Source organism: Melanotaenia boesemani, chromosome 20, assembly GCF_017639745.1.
Source record: "Melanotaenia boesemani isolate fMelBoe1 chromosome 20, fMelBoe1.pri, whole genome shotgun sequence".
Classification (NCBI taxonomy): domain Eukaryota; kingdom Metazoa; phylum Chordata; class Actinopteri; order Atheriniformes; family Melanotaeniidae; genus Melanotaenia; species Melanotaenia boesemani.
In genome coordinates, this window is record NC_055701.1 from 23,110,931 (window position 1) to 23,124,547 (window position 13,617).

Genomic DNA, 13,617 nt, shown 5'->3' on the forward strand with positions numbered 1-13,617 from the left:
CCTGCTGGAACGGCATTTTTCTGTATTGTCTCATTTGGTTTTTTTGGTGAGTGGTGGAGGACGCTGGAAATAGATTTTCAGTACTATGGAGCTCAGTTATGTCATTATTTAGATAATCAGACAAGAGTTGATGTTAATCAGCTTTATTCTATCACAAATTTGAATTAAAAATGTATAAGATGAATAAGACGGTAGACTGTGACAAACACATATTAGGCCTTTTCTTTGTATTTGGTCACATTTTATGGACTAACCTCCCAAAAAACATTTAGTTATTTGCATCATGGGGTATCAGTTAAATAAGTTTAAATTTGACCATCTCCATTTGGTATAATAAAATAACTGTGAAGAAAATGTATAATAATGTTTATAATAACATATGTTTCTTACAGAGCCTCTCATATCAGTTTGTTCATGCAGTACAGCTGGTCTTTAGAGGGATATACAGTCGTCCAGCATTTCAATGGGACTAAAAAAAAATCATATTTGAGTACAAAAAAAAACAAAAACAAAAAAAAAAAACAGTACTTTCAACCAACCAACAAAATAAAATCCATCCACGTTTTGTATTTCTTGCCATTTAACTGCACATGTGGCTGTAATCATTACATTTTACTTAAATTAAAACATGCTGAACCAGGCCTATATGAGGTATTTAGGAGAGGTCTTCAGATCTCCGGGGTTTTTACAAGGCCTCAAACTCATCAATTCTCTGCTTGGTGTTGCCCAGACGGATCTGACGGAGGGTCTTGTACTTGTTGCGTCCTTCTCGGAGGTTCTGGCCGTGGATCATATCCTCGAGGGTCTTTTTGTTGTCGTCGCGAGACTGTACCAGATCTGATCTCAGGGCCTGTGGAGGCATCAAGACCAGAATAAATCATCAGAAATTCTTATAGTTACTTAAAAGAAACAGGAACTGAAATGGATTGTTGATTGTGCTTTCAGGAGTCTTTAAAAATGTTCATAGTTACACGGCCCCCTTTTTAAACCTAAGTCATCGAGCTTTTAAACAGCCTTCAAACAAAAGAAGTTTAAATCAAGTTTTCATGATCATGAACAGAAGAAGCTGAGTACATATTTGACATTTTTAACTCTTTTTCTTTGATGTGGATTTCACAAAATGAAGGGAAAAATGTTCTGGGATAAATGTTTTGTATGCTTGAACCCTGATCTCACCTCCAGCTGTTTCTGAAGGCGCAAGTTCTTCTCGGCCTCGGTGAGTCGCTCCTCCTCCCTGCGGTGGTCGTCGATGCCCTGCGAATGGAGCTCAGCGCTGTTTTCTTCACTGTGCTCATGATCACTCTCTGAAGAAGAGGAGGAGGAAGAGGAGGAAGAAGCACGAGGGGGAGATGCAGAACCTCTCACATTGTGCAGCTCCTCCTTTGTCTTCATCAGATTCTCCTCCACTTCTACAGCCTGAAAGAAAAGAAAGAGACGTAAATTAAAATTCTGCACATTACATCTTGGGCCAGACTTTAAGGGATAAATGGAATTTTTCTTTTGTTTGGTTTTGTTGTTGTTTTTTCTTTTTTTTAAAAGAGCATTTAAGGATGCTACCAAATCGAACTGTACTGCGCCATGCAATGGAAATATGCCAAAAGGGGTCTTGTGTGAATCACATGTAAGAATTTAATGTTAAGCACTTTCAGATTGGAGAAGCAAGGAAGGGGGACCAACTAGCTGACCAAGCCAATGTATCAGAATCAGACCACCAGGAGAACACATTTTAGTCGTCCTAATCAGCTCAAACTTAGAAACTATTTAATAAAAGTTTAAGTAAAAACAGGGACATTTTACTCCCTGTAAGTTTGTCATCACACAGTTGTTGTCAGTTGTTTATGTTGTCACTACAGTTTCTTAACTACAGAACTTCCATACTGCAACTTGGTCCATCCAGACTGCAAAAGAAGCTGTAAGCTGAGCTCCTCTGCCTGAATTGATCTCCAAACTGGGAAAGTTCTGACTGCTGTTCACTGCAGGTAAGATGAGTACTTTACAAAACCACAATTAACTTCAAAAGAAAACATAATATGCCTTTAAATCCATATTATAATGATTAGTTTCTGAAGAAACTGCTTTTATTAAACTTTTACACATAAACAAAGTATTTCATCTGATCCAAAATACAATAACAGAGAGCAAATCCTTTGTGACATTACTTAAACCCCACATGACTTAATGGAGCTTGTGCATCCTTTGATCGCGTGTTGGAAACTCACCTTGCTGTGCCATGACTCAGCCTCAGCCTCCTTTTCTCTCTTGGCATCCTCCAGCTGAGTGATCTTGGCAGAGTACTCGGCTAGCTCTGCAGCCTGAAGAAGAACAACACAAAGAGTGTGAAGATAAACACACAAACCCAAGTGCAGGTAGCTGTTTACTTCAGCAGCCTCTACAATCTGGATGTTCTTTCATCATTTTATAAGGATGAACCTCCAAGGGAGGAAAACAATAAAACCAGTTGCAGGAATTCCCATTTCAGCATTCGTATATTAAACACTTCTACTTCTGGTATTTAAGTATGCATGAATGCTGAATTCAAACTGATCATTAAAGTAAGAATAAAATAATAAGTTCTTGTTTAAGCTCAGTGACAAACTATATTTTAAATGGCTTTTCTGCAGAATTTTCTCAACCTGACTTAAACACACTGAAGAATTTATTAGTTAAAGCAGCAGCTAAATCAACTAATGCATGTTGACAATTAATCATGACTTTTTCTCACGTGCACCGTACACTCACCAGCTGCTCCTGGTTCTTCATCTGGTCCTCGGCTTGCCTGGCCAGCTCCTCCTTGGCAATTATGGCCTCCATCCTCTCAGCCTCCAGCCGGGCCGCCTCCTGCTCCACCCTCATCCTCTCCTCCTCCAGCCTCATGGCCCGCTCCAGCTGCTCTTGAAGCTCTGCAGGACCAAGTCAGCACACAGGGAAATCTATTAAGCGCTGCACAGCAATAGAAGATGAGAATCTTACTACTTTTATTTTCTATCTTCCTCTAATTGTTTCAAATGGATATGTCTTAAAAGGTGCAATATGCAGATTTATGCAAAGAATGTAGCAAAAGTTTAAGAAGCTGAAGTAGTTTTCTCTTGAAGCCACTTTGGGAAACTGGCAACCCCATTATATCAGACATAATAGCAAAAAGCTGTTTGAAGCTAACTGAGGTTTAGTTGTGATTGCAAACAATGATGTGTCTGGTAGCAAGTAAAAACATAGTCCAGTAAGTAAATATTTACTTTAATAATATTTCAAATGTAAAAACTGTAGGAGCAGAGAAGGGGAGTTAAAATTAAAATCTATAAAGAAATAAACAGCAGAGGGCAGTAAGATCATGAGTTAAGTGTGAAATTTTGAACTTATCAGCGTCTGACTAATTCATTGTATTCAAACATTAAAACTGATATAATTTTTGTAAACTATTTGGAAATAAAGACCATTTTCTGAGCTGAGTTTTTAGGCATATTGAGTGTATGTGTGTGAAAAACTAATTCTACCCCATGATTCAGTAGCTTTTTGATTCAAAAGCAGTTGTTTTTTTGTATAATGCCCCTCACATCATTGTGGAGGAATTTCAACCCATTCTATGCAATGTCAATCAGCTCATTTAAATTTCTGAATCATTTTATGCACAGCTCCCTTCAGGTCCCAATACAGCATTACAACCTAGTTGAGGTCTGGAGTTTGACTGGGTCATTGAGTCTTTTTCAGTGCAGTTTAGACAAACATTTCCACTTCAGTCTCCCTGATTGAGATTTTTCAAGAAGTCCTGTGGTGTATTCAGATGTAGCTTTGCAAGTCAAGTCTGTGCTATGGGTTTTCCTTTTTTATGCAACTCTTATAAACAAACCATACTTGTTCAGTAAGTTCAGCCATTAACTCTAAGACTGAATATGCTAACAGAGGCCTGCAGAGTCTGAGATGTAGATCTTGGATTTATTTATTTTTGTAGCGTCTCTTGGCATTGCACAATCTGACTTCATGGCGAACTGGTTAGGACATCCACTCCTGGGAATATTATCAACGATCTTGAACACTTTCCACTGCAAATAATCTTTCACATTGGAGAATGATGGACTCCAAATATGGAAATGATCTCATTACCTTTTCAGAATAACAAGCAGCAACATTTGCTTCTCTAAGATCATCGCTGATGTCGTTCCTCCTCTGCATTGTGTTATAACACACACCTGAATGTTGCAGAGGAGTAAACTGCTTTGACAGAGGTGCTCACACTAATGATAATCAGATAATCAAGTGCAATAAGTGTCTGCTTAGTTTTTTCACCCTCTGCTTCTGCATTTGGCTTAATTGTTGTTGCATAACATTCCTCCTCATCTGAGGTTGTATTTACCTGGTGAGCTTCTTAAAACTTTTAACAACATGGTTTTCATTAAGTCATGATCCATAAAACCTTGGAACAGATAACAGTGTTTACTTTCTTATTCATATGACTGTTACTAATAACCTCTGTAGAGATGCAGCTTACATGCAATATCAGCTTTCTCACCTCTCTCTGCTCTCTTAGTTGTTTCTTCAAACTCATTGAGCTTCCTCATTAGTTCCCGCTTTTCTCTCTCCATCTCCTCCTTCTCCTTCTCGATGTTCTCCCTCTTCCTCTTCTCTCTTTCCAGCTGATCCCTGCAGAACACACATACACAAATCTAGAATAAACACCTTAATCACAATCCACCCTCATATCTTGATTCAACTGGAAGTTATTTCTCCTCCCACTTCACCTACCTCTCCATCTTCTTCTGCAGCCTAATCTCTTTAGCCTGAGCCTTCATCTGCTGAACCTCAATGCTGTCTGGCTTGCGGCGACGGCTGTACATTTCATGGTTGCCTTTGCACAGCTGCATAATTCGCTTGTTTACACGAAGTCGTGAAGCAATGAATACGAAGTCCTTGGAAAGACATAAAAAGTTTAACAGAATGAGAAAGTGTCCTACGAGGGTATTTCTCTTGGTAGTATTACAAATCCAGCTTCTTTAGCTCCATGTTTAATTCTCTGTCATCAGTTAGACTTAAGCAAACAAAAAACTCACTCATGAATACTTACAGGGGCTTTTTTGTCTATGGCCTTTATGACAAATTTTTTGTCATTGTAAGCTATGTTTTTGATTTCACTCCAAGGAAATCCAATCTTTGGTGTCAGCCTGGAAAAGTTTATAAAGAAAGAACAGCTAAGTGCACACACACAAAGCATCAGCAACAATAAAAGACTTGAAAGTACACAAAAATCTAGAGATCTGGGAGAATGGCATCTATTAAAGAGAGCATCAACATGCTCATATATTTGATTCAAAACTTGGATCAGGTGAAATGAAGAGCGGACAAGGTAAGTGACTAACTGTTACTGATAGTTTAGACATCAGCTGTATGTATTTAGGTCTGATAACTACAAATATATTGTTACATAGTGACATTAATGATAAAATGCACATGAAATAAAGAATACTAAGAAGGGAATGGGTGATAGATTACCACCTGATTGATACGCAATACATTAACATATATTGAGAGATTGATATAATGTCCTACTTGTCATCCTTTGCATAGATGTTGAGACCTAGAGCATCGACTCCCAGCCACAGCTCTGTGCCCTTCAAATTCTTGATCTCAAAGTAGTTGATGCCATACATTTCCAGGTCCTGAGCAATCTTCAAGTACTCCATCATGGCCTCATCCCTGTTCATATCAACACATTTCCTTACATTTACTCATCTTTTACTCTATTATTTCAGAAAAAAGAAAGGCAGACTCTAAGGTTGGCCTTGGAAACCACAGATTAGAATCAGATTAATGAAACAAACACGATTCACCCAACTTCAACTCAGTTTTGGATTTAGACTCAAAGCCTAATCAATGTTTTATAAAATCTCTCCCCCATCTTTCTTAAATCCCAAACTCAGTCTTACATGATTTTAAACAAGTACAAACCTAATTAACCTAATAATGTTCAATATGAAGGTACAATACTGTATTTTAAAACACAAATTTACTGTCATCATAATCACCTCTATCCAGGGAATTCATAATAACATTTAGTCATAGTAAGAGATATATGGATTGTATGTTGACAGTGGGAAAGGAGACAAATAAAAATGACATATTTAATTATTTTCTGTCTTTTCTTTTGAGGGAAACTCAAAAGTTTCCCTATAAATTTACACCAGAGTATTGATTCTCCTTCACTTACCTCAGCATCGATGTGTGCTCCTCGTGCCAAACCTGGATTTTCTCCTCCCACTCCTCCTTTGACAGATTGTATTGATCCAGTACTCTAAAATGAGAGACAAGCTGTCAGGAACCCACACTGCTAAAAACGTCAACAGTCTGTGTATACATACAGAGCCGCATCCAGCACATGTTGCATCGCTATGCCTCTCTCTTCATTTCTATCTTTATTTGCCAATTGTGACTGCATTACTGTCCAAAGGCTGACAAGCACCTTATTCAGGGAGAAATTTGGCTGAATGGCTCCCAGATTTGATTTTCCAGTATATGAAATGAATATTACTCACAGCAGAAGATGGTTTGAAAGTGGGACATGTTACTATTTCATGAAAATTACTAGTTCATCTTGATGGTGGCAACACATCAGAAAAAAGTTGGTATATGAAACAAAAGGTTTGAGGAAAATGTTGAAGCAAGTTGGTTGAATTGATAGCAGGTCAGTACACAACATGACTGGGTAGCAAAAGAGAACAAGAGATGTAGAGACTTTCCTAAAGAAAGGAGAGCAGAGGTTTAAAAATCTGTAAAGTACCACATCTTCAAATTGTGGAGCATTTTAGAATGTTTTTAGTGGCTGTAAAATTGTAGAGACATCATCTATGGAACGTAATATCGTCACAAGATCCAGGGAATCTTCAGACATCTCTTTTTATATATGGGAAACTGCTGATTGAATGTTTGTTATCTTCAGGAATGCATTAAAACAAAGCTCTGATTCTATGGAAATCACTGGATGGGCTCAGAAACACCTTCAGAAATCTGTGAACATGTTTCACTGTACAATCCACAGAATAAAGCTCTATCATGCAAAGAAAAAGCTGCATGTGAGCATGGTTCAGAAACCCTGCTGTCTACTCTGGAGCAAAGCTCATTTAAAACTGCTTGTTACCAGCACTCAATTCAAAAGTCTGCATCAGTGCCATTCAAACTGACAACTTATACACATGGAAGGTTATAAATACTGATAGGTTTTAGAGCAACATATGCTCCCTTCAAGTGGATTTTCCAGAGAAGACTTTTTTTCATATTTCAGCAAGACAATACCAGAGCTGTTTTGCATGTATCCCCCATTAGACCAGAACAATATTTCTCTCCCAAAGGTCCAGAAACTGGTCTTTTCAGTGTCTAGACACACTTTTCCTGATTCTTTGAGAAGTACGGATTCCATCAAATTCAAGATGAGCTGACATTTGTTATGAAATATTAAAAATGACATTTTACTTTCAACATTTGATGTATTTTTGGTCTATTATGGATTAAATGTCTATATAGATCTATCTATCTATCTATCTATCTATCTATCTATCTATCTATCTATCTATCTATCTATCTATCTATCTATCTATCTATCTATCTATCTATCTATCTATCTATCTATCTATCTATCTATCTATCTATCTATCTTATAGATAATAGTTTTGTCACATAGTGGTAATATCAGTTATTAGTTTACTGACCAGTCTTTACCATTGTATGTGCAGATATTAGTATGAGCATTATGTAAGCCAGTATGTATTAAATGTTTTTAATTCTTTGAATTTGTATAGTACAAATAAACAAAAGTAGACAATAAAAATCTAAAAACAGAAACACAGAGCTATATTATTTAGCAGAAGGTTAAAAATATGAAATAACCAAATAATGAAAATTCCTGTGAAGAAAACCAGCTGTGGTTGAAGCATTTCACCAGGCATCTAACTTGCTTTTCATCTGAATATGGTTTTATGTGTCTCACAACTGAAATGACATAAAACATTTAACTGCGTAGACAATTATTCACCAAACAGTTTGCCGGAATTGCACACAAAATGATTTTGTTGCATTTTTTTTTAGCTAATGAAATATAGTGAAAATAGGTCTTCAACAGTGTTTCCTGTCTTGGATTGTTTATGTTACCGGGACTGTTGTTTGAAAGAAAACCCATCACACATCTAAGATACTGTGAGTGGAATAACTGACAAAAGAAACCTGAAAAGAAATATCAACTCTGCACCCAACAGGGATGAATGAATGATGTGGTCACATGCAAAAATGGGCTTCAGTCTTTGAAAATGTAAAGAAACTAATACTATAACAAGGTAACTTATGAGGTTGCCTGTTTAAAACATGCACAGTTTCTAAAGATCAGCTCACCTTTTGGAGAGTAGACGCTCAGAGGAAAGGTAACCTGGAAGGTGAACTGACTTCTCGTACTCTCCATACTTTGCCTGGACAGCGTAGGAGGCTAGCAGGACGCCCGTCTCTGGAGGACAGTAGATTTCATCTGACAGAATGTCCTCCTTCACCTGCAGGAAGAACAGCTTCCTGGTAACGTCCTGGATCAGTTCCTCGACCACATCTTCAGGGTAAAACTTGACTCTTAGCTTGAACCGCAGGGGAACCTCTCTTTTCACATCCTGGGACAACACCTACACAAATAATCAAAGAACAGATGGATTTATTCATTTTATTTAAGCAGGAAGAAGCATTCACAGTTTGTCACACAGTAACCCGCCAAATGTGTGGAGAAACTCCACTTAGACAATAGAAATATCTCTCCAGCAGACATATGCCACTTCTAAGTGGACTGACCTTCTCTGGGTTGTAGATTGGATCAAAACATTTGGAAACCTATAAGGCTTTCCTTTAAATTCTTCTCTTTAAACATTAGGAATTCATATAACCAGAATGTTAAAGACATAAAATCAGTCACAAGGTATAAGATAAAACATAAATCTAACGTTGCTGCAACTCCACACTTAGAAGAATTAAATGTGGCAGCAAACCTAAAAAAAAACTGCAATTTCTAAAGTTTTTGAAACAACAAAATACAAAAAGCAGAAAGTCTTAATGTGAACTTCTTCTTATTAACTAAACAATAAACTTACCTTCTTAGCCGGGTTCAGCCATGTGATGGCTCCACTGATGTCGGTAAACTGCAGCCCAAAATACCAAACCTCACGCAGGCCCATGGTTTTGGCCACCTTTAGACAATAAGAGAGAAAAGAAGAGACATGATGAAGAAATCCTTGTCAAACAGCTAGAAAAGCAGCCCAGATGTGAAGCAGGACAGAGCTGTCCTCCTGCCAGGAGCGAGGCTCATATAGTACATCACATCAGAGAGGACATCATCGTCTCATCTTTCTGTATTACTACTGATCATTTAGCTTCTTTTCAGCTACACTATTGTAATCTTACTATTTCACAGTTTTTTCCTGTATATTTAAAATATGGGGCAATTTTATTACAGAAACACTAAAATTAAGGAAATAGACAAATTTGCATGTTTAATGTGAATTAATGTGAACAATCTGTAACTGTGAAACAAAAGGTTTCCATTAAAACACACACACACACACACACACACACACACACACACACACACACACACACACACACACACACACACACACATACATATACATATATATATATATATATATATTTATATATATATTTATTTATTTATTTTATTTTATTTTATTTTATTTTATTTTATTTTATTTTATTTTATTTTTTATTTATTTAAACAGCTAAATCCAATTTTAAAACTGTTAACACTCTGTAATTATACCTTGAATTATAGTGTAGGCCCAGATGTTAAAGAGGTGGTCTGAGGGCTGGTGAACTCAAGTTTAAGTGTCTGCAATGAACTGAATTATTATTATAAGTACCGATGTCTTTCATTACATTTTGAAAACACCAAATAAAACAAAAGATCTCATGTAAAGGTAAAGGTAAAAGATATGTGTTTATTATGGAATTTTATTGTAACTTTACTATTTATTCTTCTGGCACCTCAGCTACTGAAATAATACTGTTTTTAAAGTTTTTTCTTCTTCTTACAGTGTAGATCAATGAGTTTTTCATAAACAGAGGAATATTAAGTTGATTTCCACAGAGTGAAACAAGTTTTACTCAATTGCAAAAACCAGTAAGAACAAATACACAAAGACCCAAGTCAAATTTAAAGAGAGGAGTTTCATTACTTTATCACTTCTTGTTTAACATGTCCTGTTTACTCTTTACTATCTTGAATGGGAGCATAAAAATATTTAGATTATGAAAAAATGCAAGAATTTAAATATTTGAAGCACATTGTTGCAGACATTGTTGTTTGGCTTTCATTTACATGTTAAAGAAAACTGAAACACAAACCGGAACTCTGTCCTCCTAAAATGCCCTCTGTTTCTAATTAAACAATATGTGCTTTGTGAACGGCAGCATACAGACCTGTTCGAAGAGCTGGCTTCCTGTTGTGTTGGGTTTGATGGAAAACTCCAACTCTGCGTTCATTGAGGTTATCTGAACACTGATCTGAGGCAAAGAAAAACACACAAAAGGGGTTTTATTTACATGATGGAAGTATGGTTCTCTTTGTTTTCTCTGTAAATCAGAAATATTCAAGGTTATTCTTATCCTATTTTCCTGATTTCATTATGATAAACAAATCCTACTGTAAAAAAAAAAACAAAAATGGAGTAATTAAAGTGAAGGAGGCCTTAAATGTGGAGCTGTGTAGTGGATTATTCATAAACTGTAATTGCTCACTATCTCAATAGACTTTGGACTATTCCTGCAAGGTGCCACAAGGTTGCACATAAGCAGATTAAAATATCAAAATACTTGCTTTTTGCCACATTGCCTTTAAGAGATACCATTATAATCTACTTACTATATAACAAGAGCATTTAATACCAGCAGAGAAATGTTACCTACAACTGTTTATGGACAAGAGTAACGCATAAAACAATCTGTTACTTTCAATATATTTCAGCCAGTGTTACGGTCACACTGTGTAACCCCTGTTTTCAGGCCACACTGGGTTTGTTGCAGTTACACAAGTGTTTTATGAAGTTACACCAGAGCACACCCCTGGAGTCATAAAGATAAACCTCCTAAAACTTGGGCAGCAGCAAATGGATCATTCATTTATTGAACCACCAGCAGGTTTCTTAACTGATTCCACCTTACATAGCAACAAGTGTGAGATAACTTCTTCCCCACCTGACATCCACAACCTGACCTCCTCTTGAATCATTCACTGTGGAAGTCATCACTACGTAAACAGAAATCTACTCCAAACAACTTGTATGTCGATCCACTGACCTCTTGCAGGGCTCTTTGGTTTGCTATTAGCTGGATTTTTTCATGTTTAACTTCTCAAAAAAACGTATAAGCATGTTTCATGAACAGCACAAGCAATTTAACAGCAGAGGTGCTGTTGTAACATACAGGCCAACCTTTCTTATCGCCCAACCTGAGGACATTTAGGGTTTACAGCAAGCTGCATAAGAGTTTCCTTTATTTTCGACGGATGAAAGAATCTGACTGTGGCGTTTAGGAAATCAAAGAAGCAAAGTAAAGCAGTAAAACCACACAGTCACAAGTTTTGTCTTGACATTTAAAAATCACTCCACAGTCACTGAAGAGAAATACTGTGATAATTATTATTTTCTGCATGACCAAACAAGGAAAACCACCTGTTTCTTTTACATTTTTAGCCATAAAGAAGCACTTTAGTACCATTTCTTTTCCAGGAATGTGTACAGCATGGGTCAAACTCTACTTTTGGTTAATGAGTAAATACCAAGGATCTTTGGCTCTTGAAAAAGACATTTGATAAAGGATTAAAACAATTATGATGTAAATGAGTGACAACTAAATGTTTTTAAGTAACACATTTGATAATTTGCTTTAAACAACAGGAATCCTACCATCTTAGGCATCTTGGCGGTGGTCAGTGGGCGAGCTCCAGCAGAAGAAAGTGTTTCCCAGGCTGACTGAGGCTGCAGTGGCCGACTTCCAGCAGAAGCTCCACCTGATAAAGATTGCAGCTCTGATCTCGCTGGCAGGCTCAAGGACAAGACTTGTGTCCTTTGAACTCGGCAGCAGATCGCCCACAGTGATGTGGGAGGATCAATTTGGTGACTATTACACAAAACTGACAAGTTTACCTCAAGTGCGGCCACCAGCAGGGCAAACCGTACAGCTCCACCCAATGACAATCACCTGCCTCAGCACCTGAACCACTGCGACCTTTGATCGGAGAACATGAGTCTATACAGGCCCGGATGTGCTATTTATGTTGCCTGTTTGGAAGTGACATCAGTGAGTCATGGCCTGTTATAAAGAGATTTCACTAAAGCAGGAGCAACAAGCTTGTTTTTTTCTTCGGTCTACGAGGGAAACTTGCTGAATTCATGGACAATTCCACATAAACAAAAAGTTATGGACAAATTATTTGATGGTGATCCTTTAAGCATTAACTTTCTTTCATTTACTGTAGCTTCTTTATCTTGTTTAGGGTCAGATGGGTGCTGAAGCCTATCTCAGCTGCCAGAGGCGGGGTACACCCTGGATAGGTCTAAACATTAACACAAGCTTTAATTACAACCGTTTTCCATACGGTGAGGTTGTTAGGGACAGTGTTGCACGTAAACGCCCACATCTGAAACACCCAAGAAGTAGATGAACAGAAACCTAATCAGCAACTTTTCTGACTATTACATGTCACTCATCAGAAACGAGGTCAGACGTTGACCAAATGTGAATTCAATATTTCTACCAGAACATGTTAAATAGCACAGGAAATGTAATCAAAGTTTAAATTTATGCATTTTGGATAGTATATTTGGCACCTTTTGTGTTTTTTTCAGTTAATTTGTTGTCATGAGCTGTGACATATGCACAGCATTTATTTATCCTGACTTAATAACCAAGTCCTTTGAAAGACTTGTCCTGGGATACATTAAATCCCTACGTTTCCTCACTTTAGATCCACATCAACATGCACCCAGGTCTAACAGATCCGTATAGGAAGCATTAAGCATTATTCTCCACTTTACACAGACCTACCTGGACCAGAAAATGGTGTACGTAAGGATGCTCTTTGCTGATTACAGCTCATGAGATGCTGAATATGAGCCTTAACAACCAACTGTGTGTGTTGATCAGGGACAGCTCAGCACCTACAGATCTTCAACCCCGACCCTTAGCACTGGAAGTCCACACAGATGAGTGCTGAGTCACCTCCTCTACGCCTGAAGGCCTTAGTAGCATTCACTATTTAGTTGTTAGACAGGAAAGGGAGTCAAAGGGAGAGAGGCTAGGTCACATGCAGAAAAGGGACCAAGACCAGGACTCAAACCTAAATATAGCCTCTGCACATCCAGTCGTAAAGTTGCAGTGACTGAAAGACCAAAGTATGCCTCAAAATGAGAAATTCTAGTTCATTGCAAGAAGAGCTCATCTAGAAAAAGGCCAAATATTTACTAAACTCAATGAAATCATCTTCTATCAAGTCTGCTGATAGGATAAGAAAATTTATCCTGACAAAAATTCTTAAAATCAGCATAAAGTTATAGCCACTGAAACACAAAATAAATAGTAAAAAAGTAAAAA

At 37.4% G+C, this 13,617-nt stretch overlaps 1 protein-coding gene across 1 annotated transcript; it reads right to left on the reverse strand.

Annotated features, from left to right (window-relative positions):
- Nucleotides 1–127: 127 nt before the first annotated feature.
- LOC121631113 (ezrin-like) lies at nt 128–12,192 on the reverse strand. The gene is made up of 13 exons (XM_041971823.1): nt 11,931–12,192; nt 10,447–10,530; nt 9,102–9,197; nt 8,368–8,642; nt 6,197–6,280; nt 5,539–5,685; nt 5,057–5,153; nt 4,738–4,901; nt 4,505–4,635; nt 2,740–2,900; nt 2,220–2,312; nt 1,177–1,416; nt 128–850 (listed from the first exon to the last, which is right to left on the reverse strand). The coding sequence occupies exons 1-13, from the start codon at nt 11,940–11,942 to the stop codon at nt 686–688; spliced, it is 1,749 nt and encodes a 582-aa protein (XP_041827757.1). The 5' UTR covers nt 11,943–12,192; the 3' UTR covers nt 128–685.
- Between the last annotated feature and the right edge of the window lie 1,425 nt (nt 12,193–13,617).